This window comes from Aulonocara sp. 'chitande type north' Nkhata Bay, linkage group LG10, assembly GCF_057382095.1.
Source record: "Aulonocara sp. 'chitande type north' Nkhata Bay isolate Kocher_YH1m ecotype deep benthic linkage group LG10, A_spYH_male_GT1.1, whole genome shotgun sequence".
Lineage (NCBI taxonomy): Eukaryota > Metazoa > Chordata > Actinopteri > Cichliformes > Cichlidae > Aulonocara > Aulonocara sp. 'chitande type north' Nkhata Bay.
Window position 1 is genome coordinate 7,045,001 of NC_141353.1, and position 16,290 is coordinate 7,061,290.

Below are 16,290 nucleotides of genomic sequence, written 5' to 3' on the forward strand. Positions count from 1 at the left end.
AGACTATATGACATATGAATAGCATTTTTTTCTTTCCTTTTTTCATGTCTTCATTCTTGACAGAAGACAAATCAGTCATAAAACCAAAATAACACAATATACAATAAAAAGAAAGAGTATTAAAAATGCTATAACTCTCCAAGCTTTGTTATTGCAGTGCTGAATAACACAAATAAAGAGTCATTTGATATAAAGCTGAATCAGAGAGTAGAAATGAAAATAAAAATACTGGGTTGCAATGAGTCATATGGATGCGTCGTATAAATAAAGCTGAACTGAACTGAATGGTTCATATGAGATATCTAAATTCTAGACAGCAGCATGTAAGGGTGCTAGCAGTGCACTCTATTTTTTTAAATGGTCAAATTTATAACATTTGAGTGAGGAATACTCCCCCCCCCCCAAAAAAAAAAATTTGCCTACCTTAATTAAAATGACCCAATAAATAAAACCTAACTAATCTCTGGTATATTACAATCCTTAAGTGTTAGCAAAAGAATAACAATCACAAGCCAAGTCCATGCATACGGTAACCGGTCTCTACCTGTGAATATTTTCCATGGCTGCAACCTCAGCGAGGGCAGCCAAGCTGAACAAGGCAGGCAGCTCTTGTGATATGGTGCTTCTTTCTGCCTCCTCTCCTCTGTGACTATAGCACCCCATTTCATTGCATAAATTCTGTTGTGGTAATGGCTTCTTATCCTGGTCCTGGTTCAGGTCCCTTGTTTTGTCTTCTGTAGTAACAAAGCACATATGTACAATTCTCAGGAACATAACTGAATATTTTTCAGAACATGTCATTAATAGTTTCTGCTCACATATTAAGTTTCAAAATAATTTTACCAAAAACCGTCATGACATGAGATGCCAGAGTGTATCGTGCCACCAAAAAGTAGAAATGGTTGGATCATATAAGTAAATATTAGCTGATTTATGTGGTACGTAGAAATGAATTTGGTCAAATGTGCTCTCACTCAGTTCTTTCACTATCTACAGCACATGTAGCATCACACATCACAGCAAAGGGTGTACTAAGAAGGAAGGAGCTATATTCAAACACTTATGTTTGGGGATGCTGTGACTCAGGTGGCAGAAAGGGTCATCTACCGACTGGAATTTCGGTAGATTGAATCCCAGCTCCTTATGTTTGTGTGTAAGAGTATCCTTGGGCGAGAACCTCGAGTTCCCCCTGATGCATCCGTCAGAGTACGAGTGCGTGAATATTTTCGCTAATTCTTTTATCTGAAGAATGCTTTAAGCAGAGTAGAACAGAATAAAATAGCCCTTTATTCCTTTTGTACATGTACAATGAAATTGTGGCCGATACCATACGTGAGATACAAACTCCTGGATACATTTTAGACACTCACCTGCCATTCCCCTCTGACCTCTGGCACAAACAAGGCATTTTTGCCTAGACAAACTGGATTTTATTGAAAATCTGGAAACTGTTGTGCAGGAAAATCCCAGTAGATCTGTTTCTGAAATAGTTGAGTATTACTCAGACTAGCTTTCTTCCTCATTCTGATGTTAGGTTTGAACTTCAACCATCTCTGCATGCTTAAACTGCTGCCATTTGATTGGCTGTTGAAATATTTGCATTAACAAGAAGTTAAGCAGGTTTATCTAATAAAGTGGTAAATTTAAGAATAAAATTATTAGTTTTCACAAAGTCTGTGGATTCAGTTTTTATTATGCCAGTTTGCATAAATGCAGTGGTCCCTCTTTACCATAAAACTAAACATATGACTAAATATTCTATTTCCACTGCATTTCAGCTCTGCCACAAAAAGACTGTGTGATTGTTACACAGGAAGCATGTAGAAACAGCTTAGAAAAAGAGTTTGGGTGACTGCACAAGTTGAGTGCTCAGACTGAGTAGAAAAGCGCTATATCTTAATGCATTCTCAATCAGCCAGTTAAGTAAATCTTCAGAATCTGAAAACGCTACATCCAGATGAACAGAATCAACCTTTGGAAAAAAAGAATTGGTCGATTTACCATTTACTAACAAGAACAACACAAAAAAGCTGTTTATAATTCTGATCATTTATCAGTACTGATACATGTGAGACTTTATCAGAGGTGTGAACATCACAGCAGATGCCTTTGTGTCAAAGTAACTGAGAATAAAACACGGAAAAACATGAAGGAGATTTTCCTGGCCTGGCTTTTTATAGCATATAACCTTAAAAATATTCTGCATAATTTTAAAAAGTATAAATTTCTACAGTATTGAACAGCAGAAATTAGGCTTTCTTGTCTGAGGACATTCAAGTCCAAAAAAAAAAAAAGACAGCAGCCATTAGTGCTGTAAACAACGGTAGACTGGTGGGTAATAAGCGAATAAATAACGCCAAAAAACAAAGATTTGAGATGGGAAAACTGTTCTTGAAGTACAGAGAGAGAGAGAGAGCTGTGCACGAAGTGTGATTTTATCGTGGTGGAAGCAAAACAGCAAAAGTAAGAGGAAAGTAATGACAATATTTATCAAATGTGAAGCGTAGTTTAGATCTTATTTTGCTGCTGGTTCAGTGAATTTTGGTTGGAGAGAGACGTGTCCGTGTAGGTGCCGTCGGGTGAGAAAGCCAAGAAAGAGAAAGCTGATTCTGATGCGTCGGGTCGGTGCTCTGTGTTTACGTCTTTGTGCAGAATCCGTGTACCTGCTCTCATTTGCTGTTTGGTGGTTGTTGAAATAGTTTTGAGAGCTTTAATCTGAGATTCTGGCGTTTCTGGCAAAATATATTTATATTTAAAAGTTGATTCAGGATTTAATGAATTGATATCGCTTTATTCAAGCTACTCACCTCCCTCTTCCACCTGCACTTTCAAATGTACACACAAAGGACTACGGGACAACTACAGGACCATGGCCAATTTTAGAGGTCCCGCCCCTGACTATCTCTGATTGGGTCACACGATAGCGGCATGATGTGTGTCAGTTGTTGACCACACGGACACTTTCAGAGTTGCGGAGATTTTGAGAAATACATTGCTGCCATTTTCAATTTACAGTTTAGTGCCAAGATACTGTATACAAGAATTATCAGACAATGTAGGTACAGGCTGCTACAAGCTAATAAGCTTTTAGTTCCAGTTTCCTTAATATATCAGCCTGGGTGGACTGAGTATCTTACTAATTAAATAAATTAAAATATAATATCAGCATAAGACAAATTCTGGACTATCAAGTTGGACCTGCCACTTCCAAAATGACATTTTTTTCATGTATATTGATACATTGAGCTAAACTGCAAAAACAAAATGGATATTGACGTTACTCACCCTCACTTGGAGACACACTGCCATGTGCCGTGCGCACCAAGTGTGTAATCTTAGTCTTCCTTGCCTTTCGTTTCTGGCTACCAACTAGTATCTCCATGGTAGCAGTGCCCTGGACATCTGGGCACATTATGGGAACGGGAGCACATAATTTGACTTCCGAACCTATATCCAGTGTGGAATCAGTCTGTCCCACTGCTGTGGAGCACAATCACCACAATGGTTTCAGTCATTTGACCATTGCACAGACATAAAAAAAACCTGAAAATCACCGGCACAGACATTTGAGTCCTCTTAACAATGACTTAACGATTACAATTTTATCATTCATTGTGACCAAACAAAAGCATACTGTTTACAAATAATTCTCTGCAGAGTATTTCATAGATATCCCCTGTGTCCTATAGTTACAGTTTTGTTTAATAACTTAGAAATCACAAAAACAGGTAACTTTTGAACATTTTCATCCCCTGTGTTTCAGTTTTAATTTGAAAATGGTTCATGGACCTGCTATATAAAGCGCAAAAATCAACAATCTATTTCACCTTTTTCCACTGCACCTGGTTTCTCCTTTTTTTGTTTGTGCAATCTCGTCCTAACAATCTTGTGGAATGTAGTCTTTTTCTGAGATGGCCCTGATATAGCAAAAACAAACAAACAAACAAACAAACAAAAAAAACAAACAAACAACAAAAAAACAGATAGGTAAAGAAAGGAAGATCATGGAAATTCAATGTTATGGAGTCCAAAGGTTTCTTTGGTTTGTTTCTATTTTTTTATACATAATGAGAACTGGTCCTTAGTACCTGAATAGGACTGTATAAACAGGTATAGAGTGGATTATGGATGATAAGTGAGGGTGTAGAAATGGGTGACAAATTAATAAAAAAAACTCAACATCAAGCTTTAGTGCCTTAATGTCCATAGGTGTCTAAAACATTGATCGAAAATATATTTATAGTTAGATGTTTTGATGCCGGCAGTGGAAATTGCTGTCTAACAACTGGGCGAAATCTTCAGTTAGGGTACGGTCCAATGACTGTGAAGGCCATAGAATGTCATTCAAATAATCCTCATCTAATCACCCAATGAAATGTTGTGAACTGTTGTGTCCTATACACTGGGATATCGTGATCCTCAAGAGACCACATCCAGTAACCATTCAATCTTCAGTCAAAGGGAACACAAACCCCCCAAACAAAATCCTCCAAATCTTCAGGGGCCGAGGGTTTGAGTGTTTCTTTAATTTGTCACTCATATGTTATATCACATTATTTATTCTAGTGTAGACTGGACCTCAAACTTTGTTCCTACCTTTTCCGGTCTTAGACTCATCTCTTTGGATGGTGGTGCTGTCGGACTTCTTTTTTTTTGCAACAGCAGTGCCCTTTTTATCAAAGGTCATCGGGCTATACTGTGGCAGGCTGTTAAACTTCTTCTCAAACTCCTCCTCCAGTTTACCTAGGCTGACAAGTAAATTTCAGAGATTCACAAAGGGTAGCTTAACAAGCTTTAAAAAAAAAAAAAAGCCAAATGTCAGTGATCTTGTAAATTCTTCAAACACCAGCACAGAACAATAAACTGGACACAGGGAAAGAATGGGCATTACAACTACTTGCACAACAAAATTTAGGTGCAATGAACTGTTGAGTGTGGTTTCCATTTTAGTGGTTCATTATGGCATACTCGACATACTTGACTATTATATATGTGTAATCTACAGTGTTGGGACTAACGCGTTATTAAGTAACGCGTTACAGTCACTACGTTATTATTGTGGTAACGAGCACGGTAACTAGTTATTATGCTAAAATCAGGAACGCGTTAGTCGTTACTGGGATTTAGATAGGGTCGTTACTCGTTACTTCGTGTGGTGGCTATCGCGGAGCTTCCAACAGATTCAGTAACATTAGCAAGTGGTGGAGGCCAGCAGATGGATGAAGGAAAAGGGACGCAGAAGGAAAAGAGACCCGAGGAAGCCGCCGGTCCAAGTGTGAACTGAACTTCAGGTAAGAAGTTATGACCTGCAGTCTCTCTGGGTCAGATATGAACCAAGTTTAGGTGGAGTTTATTTTCGTTATTCTGACTTTTTCCGTACTGCGTGCTAGCTAGCATGACGGAGTTTCTATACAGCTGGGTGGGTGCTATGAAGTTAATGATGTTGAACTTTATTTTGTTCATAAGTTATTAGAGTTGCCAACCGTCCCGTCTGGTATTCAGAGAAAATATTACGCGTTTCTTATTGAGGTGAAAAGGAACAGTTTGTCCCGTAATTCAGCTACAATGAAAAAGGCACAAAGCTGGAGTTATTCTGTGTCTTTGCTGCACAGCTGCCTCTTCTTCTCTCATCCTCTCCCTCTCCCCCTCCCTCTCCCGTTTCTACTTCAATCATGAAAACTGATCAATGATCAGCTGATCGGCTCTCTTGTTTGTTTATCGCTCACTTTGCGCCAGAAAGAGGAAACCAGCGGATGTCGCGGTAAACAACAGCAGCACGTTTGATCAGCTGTTGTTAGAATTTATTTAATATTAATTTCTAGTATCAGCTGATGGTTGCTGGAGCCACAGCTGCAAAAAAGCTGCTGGTCATGATATGGTTTGGTTATCTGGTGAGAGGGAAACATGAAGATGAAACCAGGAGATGTCCTTACTGAATCATCAGAGCTGAACAGGTGATGGAGAAACAGGTTTACCTTTTAGGTGACATGAATGAGTTGAAAGGAAGTTATGAACTGTTTCTGAGAGACAAATAACCCCAGGATCCTTTTTTATGTAGCTGACAGCTGGTAACTGTGCAGGGGCGGATCTAGCAAAGTGTTGCCAGGGGGGCATGTAGGGCATTAACAGGGAGAGGGGGGCACAAAGAAATACTTTTCTTTCTTATTCTCATTTAAAATGTCTAGCGTTTAAAAAATAATTATCTGAATCTTACAACAAACGATTGATAGATTGATGCATATATACCATCAAAACAGTGTACATCACTGTCACAACAGTGTTTATTTTCATTCAAAGGCTTTATGATTTTTCCTATAATGATGGGCTGGTCTCTAGTCAAAATGCCCGGGCCAATTTTCTGTCCCAGTCCAGCCCTGTATGCAGCTCATCTGCAGTCTGGTGTTGCCTACATCTTCCTATTCAGAAGGCAGAATTTCTGAGTTCTGAGTACAAACGAAAGCACCACGACTGCAGTTTTTGTGTTGGATGTAAAAGGCGCACATGACACTGTGACGTAGGCTAGAATCATGGCAGTAGTCAATGACGGTCCAGGCGTGGGATTTCTCTCGTGGAAATATGCACATTATCTTTTCCTTTCTATTGGTAGGTGGCACAGTGCACTTGTGGCAAGTAAGCAAGCTAGAAGACTGGCAAAGTTATGGAAGCAACACATTAACAAGAGAATTCTGAGTAAAACCAAAGTTACTTTCCCTAGTAACTAGTTACTTTGAAAGTAACGAGTAACTTGAAGTAACTGAGTTACTCTTGAGAGAAGTAACTAGTAATGTAACTAAGTTACTATTTTAAAGTAACTTACCCAACACTGGTAATCTATTAGCTAAAAATATCATTTATGTATTACCACTCTAAAACAGCGGTCCCCAACCCCCGGGCCTCGGACTGGTACCAGTCCGTGAGTCGTTTGGTACCAGGCCGCGAGAGTAGAGGCTCAGGTGTGAAATGTATGGTTTTCAGGGTTTTTATCAGTTTTCAGCGTTATTTTGTTATAGTTTTTATCATTAACTCGGTTTTCCTGGGTCTTTTCACGTGTGTTATGAATAAATCTTCTTTTTTTCGGTACCGGTACTAGTTTTATTTTGTTGTATTTATTTAAAGGCCGGTCCGTGAAAATATTGTCGGGCATAAACCGGTCCGTGGCGCAAAAAAGGTTGGGGACCGCTGCTCTAAAAGCATTCCAGACAGGAATTCTATTACAGCTTTGTCAGTATTACATATATATTCTAAAACCTTTTAATTATTCACCAAAGGAAATCTAAACACATACACACAAAAGTGGAATAGTGCTAATATGATGTATAAATACAGGCAAAATTATTACACCCCCCGCCCCCCCAAAAAGTTTATTTCAAACTTTGATTCAATTGACCTCTCTTTTTTTCTGGGACCAATATTACAAATATATCTATATATAATTATATTTTCAAGTTACTACGGGCCACAAGAGTGAGAATGATACTTGGATTAAAAATGAAGGATTAGTTACTTACTCCTATTCCTCAGAATGACTGTAAGAAAAGCCAACTCACCCCTGAGAAGACTCGTCTTTGGACTTGGACTTCTTGAGCTTCTTGGGACAATTAGGTCCTATCTGTGAAACTGTCCAGCTGTCATCACTCCAGTTAGCGTCATGATCAGACGTACGGAAAATACCTCTTTTACCTGCAGATATTTGCAAAACATGAATTAAATTCTGCCCCTTACATGTATCAGTCACATCGTTCTTGAATCAAAATAGATACCTCGGTCAATATTGGCTCTCAGTGAAGTCAGCATTCCCTCAGAGACCAGAGTTTTATATAAGGCGCCTTTACAGGTTCGCTCTGATTTCCTGGACCCACGATTTTCAGTGTTAGACTCACAAGTTGCATCGCTTGACCTTTCCTTTCCTTTGTCGTGCTCTTCAAGATTAACAAGTGAATGATTGCAAGAGGACTTATGGGGTTCTATTGTCTGTCCTTGGAAATCAGTGCTTTCCACGTTTGTTGCTTCTGTCCTGGAGCCAATATCAGACAACTTTTCTTTCATTTCTACCTCAGGGGACCTGTGCTGTCCACTCTGCCCACTGCTGTCATCCATCTCCTCTTCATCTTTGACAAAGCTCTTGATTTTCGGCTTACTCTTCTTTTTGGGCAACCCACCACTAAGACAATTGTCATCCTTCTTCTTGGACTTTTCCTCTGTGTCCAAACAGACCCCTTTAGCCACTGACTCGATTGTACTGAATACACTGTCCAGGCTTTCTGAAGGGTTAGCCTTCTTTATAACTTTCTTTGATGAACACCGGCTCTCATCATTGTCATTTGACTTTGCCACGTCTCTTTTCTTACCTTTTTTTTTGACAAGTGCATTTTGGCTGCTGAATTGTGGGAGAATGGCATTAGTGGAGGTAGACGTGAGAGAGTAGAGCGAAGGTAAGAGTGCTGCTTTGTGAGGAGAGGCAGGGGAGAGGTCAGTGTCTGCTCTCTCCTCCTTGACCTCTGGCTTGATAGCAGTTTGTTGGAGAGGGTCTGTGGAGGAGCTGTCTTCTGGCTGAGATGCAACTGTGTCCATTTTTCCAGCTTCAGATGCTAAACACATCTATTTGGAACAGAAAAGCTTAAATCAAAGACAAAGACTGGCAAAAGTTCACTCAAATACCACCAACAGCAGTTTTTCCCTCTCAAATATTATCAATTCCTCATGCCTATCAATGAAGTCTAACATTTAAAGATACAGCCCCTTAAAATGACAGTACCAAAATTACCCATCAGTGATGTAGTCATTTTATTTACTGCATGCTATCATGCATTTAAATGTATTAAGGTCTTCTATAATTGTCATGGAATCATAATGCCCAACCTGTCTTTAAAACAATTATTTGTGTATATAGGCCAGTGATGCTTTTGCAAGTTCTTCATTTCGTATTTAGTGGTGACTGGATCAAATTCTGTTGCAGATACAAATTTTGGTGACTGTTATGTTATGTACTGGCAAAGTACATTTAAAGTGACACATGTAACAAATGCAAACTGAGGACATAACATTGTGTTTGCAGATGGATGATGAATATGAAAATCAGAAGAAATAGCATTTACAATACAGCTGGTTGGAAGGTTGGTGGTTCAATCCCTGACTGCCCCAGCCTGCATGCCAAAGTATCCTTGAGTAAGAGACCGAACCCCAAATTGCTCTCCAATGTATCCATCTGAGAGTGAATGTGTTTGAATGCTAGACAGAAAGCACTTAGGCAAAGAAAAAAATGTGTTTGTGTGAATGTGACATGTTGTTTAAAGTGCTTTCAGTGCTCAAGTAAAGTAGAAAAGCAGCGTGTAAAAACCAGCCCATTTACCATAAAAAAAACCATATAGATGTTAATTAATGCTGTATGTATGGCAATGATTGGCACACCCATTAAGGAGGTGAGATGGTATAAAGAGGTATATGTATATATGCCATGATCATTATAGTAACAGGAGAAAAGCTAAAAGAAGATACATGTTTGTCGGTGTAGTTTTGTTTTTATGTTTTTAGCAAATATAAACTGAAAGTATTAATGTTTCTTAACATAAAAGATTAGAAATATTATTGAACTCTAAAGGTTTCCATATAAAAAACTCAAATATAAGTTTAACTGTAAATAACTAATTATTATATGTTACAAAAACAGTCTTCTTTGTATTTCCCAAACTATTTTGCTCTTTTTGTTTTAGTGGTTGTTCAGATATAGTGCATTGTGAAACATCTTGAGGATTTCTGCCATCAAGTCAGGTCAGTTTTGAATGTTACTAAAAGGAAATGGAGCTTCTACATAATAATATCACTTTAACAGTATACAGTGGCTTACAAAAGTATTCGGCCCCCTTGAACTTTTCCACATTTTGTCACATTACAGCCACAAACATGAATCAATTTTATTGGAATTCCACGTGAAAGACCAACACAAAGTGGTGTACACGTGAGAAGTGGAACGAAAATCATACATGATTCCAAACATTTTTTTACAAATAAATAACTGCAAAGTGGGGTGTGCGTAATTATTCAGCCCCCTTTGGTCTGAGGGCAGTCAGTTGCCCATAGACATTGCCTGATGAGTGCTAATGACTAAATAGAGTGCACCTGTGTGTAATCTAATGTCAGTACAAATACAGCTGCTCTGTGACGGCCTCAGAGGTTGTCTAAGAGAATATTGGGAGCAACAACACCATGAAGTCCAAAGAACACACCAGGGGTCAGGGGGTAAAGTTATTGAGGTCAGGGGTAAAGTTATTGAGAAATTTAAAGCAGGGTTAGGCTACAAAAAGATTTCCCAAGCCATCCCATCCCACGGAGCACTGTTCAAGCGATCATTCAGAAATGGAAGGAGTATGGCACAACTGTACCAAGACAAGGCCGTCCACCTAAACTCACAGGCCGCTGATCAGAAATGCAGCCAAAAGGCCCATGGTGACTCTGGATGAGCTGCAGAGATCTACAGCCCAGGTGGGGGAATCTGTCCATAGGACAACTATTAGTTGTGCACTGCACAAAGTTGGCCTTTATGGAAGAGTGGCAAGAAGAAAGCCATTGTTAACAGAAAACCATAAGAAGTCCTGTTTGCAGTTTGCCACAAGCCATGTGGGGGACACAGCAAACATGTGGAAGAAGGTGCTCTGGTCAGATGAGACCAAAATGGAACTTTTTGGCCAAAATGCAAAACGCTGCACATCACTCTGAACTAGAGATGGACCGATCCGATATTACGTATCGGCATCGGTCCGATACTGACCTAAATTACTGGATCGGATATCGGAGAAAAATAAAAAATGTAATCCGATCCATTAAATATCACGAAAGCACCTCACAAAACTTGCAACACGCCGTAACTCACCTCAGAACGTTAGCACGTCGGAGCAGTATGCATCACGTGATAGAGCGGCTGTGGCATGCGGGACCTGTCGGTGGTCTGGATAGCATGTGGAGCTTCGCTAGCAACCCGGCATTTCATCTCTGACAAAGTTATCCCCGAGAGAAGTAAAGCAAGTTTGTAAGTCCATCTCTGAATGTTTGTAAAGCATTCCTGCGTTAAGCTTACCAAACGATATATGGAGCGACTGCCTCTTCTGGCTGCTACTTCAATCATGAAACTGCTTAATGATCAGCTGATCGGCTTTTCTGTCGCGAGTCCGTCTCTCTGGTTTGTTTTTGGCCCACTTTGCACCAGAAAGAGGAAACCATCGGCTGAACAACAGCAGCACGTTTAAGCTTGATCAGCTGTTGTTAGAATTTATTTATTATTACTTTCTACTCGAGGATCTCTTTCTACGTAGCTGACGGCTGGTAACTGTGCAGGGGCGGATCTAGCAAAGTTTAGCCAGGGGGGCCGATAGGGCATTAACAGGGAAAAGGGGGCACAAAGACATACTTTTCTTTCTTATTCTCATTTAAAATGTCTAGCTTTTAATAAATAATTATCCGAATCTTACACCCAAAGTTTTAATTTGATGTAAAATGAATAGAAGTCAATTACTGTATATAGTGACTATTAAGTCTAATATATATACCCTAGTAAGCTATAGTACTTTTTCCTTTGGGAAGGTACCATCTGTGCAGTCTGCAATTTTGTTGAAGAAAGATGTTGAATCTATTTAATATTTCTTGAAAAATAATTGATTTCTGTGCATTTTTTTTTCCACACTGCATCAAATTAAGGTTGATTACGTTGATTAAGCATCATGAGGTGGAGTGTGAGGGGTGGTTCCCTATTTTTTATTTATTTATTTTTGTTGTTGCTGGGAGTTGGAACCCTATTAGTTAGGTTGCTTAATATTTACGCTAAGTACTCTTTAAAATACCAGAATAGGGAGGATGGTGTAGGTTTAAGTTTATTAGATTGATCAGTATTGCTGAACTATGAAATATTTTTTTTTTGCATACAGGTATAACAGAATAGCTTTAGTGTAGTTGTTGTTTTAAACTTGAGTATGAACTTATACAAAATGCAGCAAGATATTTAAAAAAAAAACAGTTTTGTTGATTAAAAAACATTATATCGGATTCATATCGGTATCGGCAGATATCCAAATTTATGATATCGGTATCGGTATCGGACATAAAAAAGTGGTATCGTGCCATCTCTACTCTGAACACACCATCCCCACTGTCAAATATGGTGGTGGCAGCATCATGCTCTGGGGGTGCTTCTCTTCAGCAGGGACAGGGAAGCTGGTCAGAGTTGATGGGAAGATGGATGGAGCCAAATACAGGGCAATCTCGGAAGAAAACCTCTTGGAGTTTGCAAAAGACTTGAGACTGGGGCGGAGGTTCACCTTCTAGCAGGACAACGACCCTAAACATAAAGCCAGGGCAACAATGGAATGGTTTAAAACAAAACATATCCATGTGTTAGAACGGCCCAGTCAAAGTCCAGATCTAAATCCAATCGAGAATCTGTGGCAAGATCTGAAAACTGCCGTTCACAAACGCTGTCCATCTAATCTGTCTGAGCTGGAGCTGTTTTACAAAGAAGAATGGGCAAGGATTTCAGTCTCTAGATGTGCAAAGCTGGTAGAGACATACCCTAAAAGACTGGCAGCTGTAATTGCAGCAAAAGGTGGTATTCAGGGGGCTGAATAATTACGCACACCCCACTTTGCAGTTATTTATTTGTAAAAAAATGTTTGGAATCATGTATGATCGTTCCACTTCTCACGTGTACACCACTTTGTATTGGTCTTTCACATGGAATTCCAATAAAATTGATTCATGTTTGTGGCTGTAATGTGACAAAATGTGGAAGAGTTCAAGGGAACAGAATACTTTTGCAAGCCACTGTACATGCTCATAGTGGTATTCAGTCAGTATCATATCGGTCTGATTTTTAATTTCAAAATAAAAGCCCTCAAATAATTGTTCTTCTTAATTCAACATTCAGTCACAAAAACTACCTCATACTGAACATCTCTAAAGACAAATGAAATGTAAATAATAGTAGATTTACCAAGTTTCAGGCCCCCTCCCCAGCATGTTAATGGGGTGGATGTAGAGGTAGTAACAAAATATTAGGTTTACACCTAGATAACAACTTAGACTGGTGTCTAACTATACAAAATGGGGAAAGTCGCCTCTTTTTGTTAAGAAAACTAAGATGTCATGACATCTGCAGTAAAATGCTGATGGTAGCAGTACGGATGCTGTGTTGTCTTCTGTGTCCATTTCATGGACGAGGTATTCATTGCAAAACGTGCATAAATTCAACAGCCTGTGCAGGTAGAATTCAGCAGCCATGTGCATGTGCTGCTATAGTTTCACGCTCTTGTGGTTTGCTCTTTGAGAGAAATACTGCTTGCTCTAATCAACTGACTTTTGACTGCTTGGAGGCAAAGCCCAAAGAAAGCGAGGCTCCTAATGTGAACTCCTAATGTGTCAATCACTTTGATGGACAGTTCAGGTTACTGCATTAAATCGAGTTGCCCCATGGCAGCAACATAGGCATTCTTTTAAACCATTATGTATTTATAATTCAGGAAATAAGTTTTGACAAATTAATTATCACCATTTATTGTTTGCTGGGAAGCAGCGGAAATACTAACAACTGTCACTGGATTGCTAAAGTGCTAAAGAAATCAATCAAAGACAAGTTCTGAAAGATATAGACCTCAGTCGCATAACTTTTACGATAAAAAAAGAAAATCATCACAAAGAGCACACATCATTTCCAAGAAAAAGGAAAATGTGTTTCTTAGCCAGCTGAATAAACTTCATTTTATAAAATGTCAGTAAATATAAAATGTGCTTATGTTGCTGCCAGATAGCCACTCAGTGAAGCACAGTTGTGAAGTCAACTCACTGTGGGTTCAGACTGCAATAGTTCATCTAGATAATATCACAAGTTCTCTGAGTAAGCTTGAGTCTGTGTAGTGGAAAGGAGAGGAATATGTGACAGGCTGTCTCATTTGTTGTTTTTAATCAAATGGTTCAGGTTTTTGCTATTATTTTGTGTAAATGTAAAGGGTCTTGTCTATCTGTTGTCTGTTGTCACTGATCAAATATTTGTACAATTTTCTTTAAATTCTTTTCATTTTAGTTTGCTAAGTTTACATATTTCTTTATATAAAAATCCTAATAGTGTTCATAAAGAGACTAGCAAAAACAATATTCAAGAGCAGTTTCTGGTAAGTACTTTTGTAGATATTAGTAAAATGTTTACTAACTTAACTGTTTCAATAAACAGTGAACAAATGCACTGATAAATGCTGATTATCAACTTTTTACAGTTGCACCAAGCCTGAGAACACCAAGGCGTTCCCAGGCCAGCCAAGAGATATAATCTCTCCAGTGTGTCCTGGGTCTGCCCCGGGGCCTCCTCCCGGTGAGACATGCCCGGAAAACCTCACCCAGGGGGCGCCCATCTGACAAGGATTCTCCCTTGTCAGATGCTCGAACCACCTCAACTGGCTCCTTTTGATGCGGAGGAGCAGTGGCTCTACTCTGAGCCCCTCCCGAATGGCCGAACGTTTGGACACTGCTAGCGTAATGGACAGGTTTTTGACGGGGCTTCCACACAAATGCAAAGCAGGATATGAAGCATCGCCAAATGTGTTTCCAAACCAACTTCCTTCCAAGCCAAAGACTAGAAAATATGGTGAAGCATATCTTCCCTTTGGCTTCACCTGCACAAGTGCCAATGTAGGTCTCCCTTGCAGAATTGGTTTTCCCTGCGTCGGGAGCAGCGCTGGGCTCTCCAAATCACGGACAAACAGAATCCCACATTCTTGATTTTTAGTTCACAAACACTTCTTATAATGAATAACTACTCCTGAAATTTTGCTCTTTATACAGTAAAGTTACAGTGGGATACAAATATCAGGCTGATCATGCCACGATTAATTCCCCCATCCAAATCACGAACAAACAGTATCCCACAGTTGTTTATGTTTTTGAACCCATTTTGCACAGAGAGGCATTTTTTGAATAATGTATTCATAGCAATGTTGAATATTATTACACAGGAAAAAAACAACTACACGTAAAATAATTACACTGTGACGCCTCTGCCTTTCTAAATGGAGGGACAGTAACTGCGTGTGTATATGTAAGCGTGTAAAAACTGAAGATAGTAAGATTAACAGTAACAGTATTTTATCTCTATTTGCAATTCATCTCATGTAAACAATAACGTGGCGCACAGCGTGACGTGAAAAAAGGCACATACCTTTGATGTTACATGACCACTTTCTGTATTCCTCGTCCACACGTAAACGCAAAAAAGGAGTTTTAAAAAAAAATCTCCGTGTTTGGTGAGTCGAAACGCCGTTTACGTGTGGACGAAAGGCCCAAACGCATAGAAACAGCTGTGTTTTCAAAAATACCCTGTAGGTGTAGACGTAGCGTAAAAGAGTTAGTAGGGTATTTTATTACTACCTGTAATTTATTGCAGTTTACTTGTATTTGCTTAATTGTTTACTAAATGTCTGAGGTGTGAAATAAACCGCAATTGGGAACCACTGAATTGGGAGCTTCGCTTTTACGCTCAGCTCACTATTCCCATTCCGGGTACTGAACAAGACCCTGAGATACTTAAACTTGTCCACTTGGGGCAGGGTCTCGTCCCTTACCCAAAATGGGCACTCCACCCTTTTCCGGCTGAGGACCATGGCCTCAGATTTGGAGGTGCTGATTCTTATTCCCACTGCTTCAGACTCTGCTGCCAACTGTTCCTGATGAAGCCAACAGGACCACATCATCTGCGAAAAGCAGAGATGAGATCCTGAGACCACCAAATATATATATGAGTTTTCCATATATATGATCCTAGTTTATATATGATCCTAGTTTTCCATACTAATATATATATATATATATATATATATATATATATATATATATACACACACACACGATACGAATATATATATATATATATATATATATATATATATATATATATAGTATGGAAAACTAGGGGTGTATATATTAGGGGTGCAACGATATTCGTATCGATATTGAACCGTTCGATACAGTGCTTTCGGTTCGGTACGAATGTATCGAACAATACAACATTTGTAATTTATTTTATCAACTTTCCTTCTGACGATGCTGTCTGTGTTGAGCGCTCAGTGAATCTGCGTTCGACTACTCCGCCTAGGCTGCACTGTCGAGCGCAGATCCACTGAGCGCTCACCACAGACAGCATCGTCAGAAGGAAGAGTTCAGGGCAAGCTAGCAAGACAGAAGTTAAGCTCTCCTTGCAACATGGACCTCCCCCATTCAGATCTGGCGTTTGGAATTATTTTGGTTTTCATGTGACGTATG

General features: G+C 39.3%; 1 protein-coding gene across 8 annotated transcripts in view; it reads right to left on the bottom strand.

The window, feature by feature from the left end:
• Positions 1-16,290, bottom strand: part of bbx (BBX high mobility group box domain containing) — a 53,995-nt gene that overhangs the window by 1,537 nt on the left and 36,168 nt on the right. For 4 of the 8 annotated variants that reach the window (XM_086307933.1, XM_086307935.1, XM_086307934.1 and 1 more), the window contains 7 exons: positions 15,594-15,722; positions 7,761-8,598; positions 7,548-7,680; positions 4,597-4,748; positions 3,828-3,917; positions 3,286-3,480; positions 545-734 (listed from right to left, as the gene is read on the bottom strand). In XM_086307933.1, the coding sequence (XP_086164059.1) occupies positions 545-734; positions 3,286-3,480; positions 3,828-3,917; positions 4,597-4,748; positions 7,548-7,680; positions 7,761-8,598; positions 15,594-15,722 (1,727 nt within the window). The remainder of the gene's footprint in view (positions 1-544; positions 735-3,285; positions 3,481-3,827; positions 3,918-4,596; positions 4,749-7,547; positions 7,681-7,760; positions 8,599-15,593; positions 15,723-16,290) is intronic. The other 4 variants (XM_086307939.1, XM_086307938.1, XM_086307937.1 and 1 more) reach the window with 2 other exon arrangements.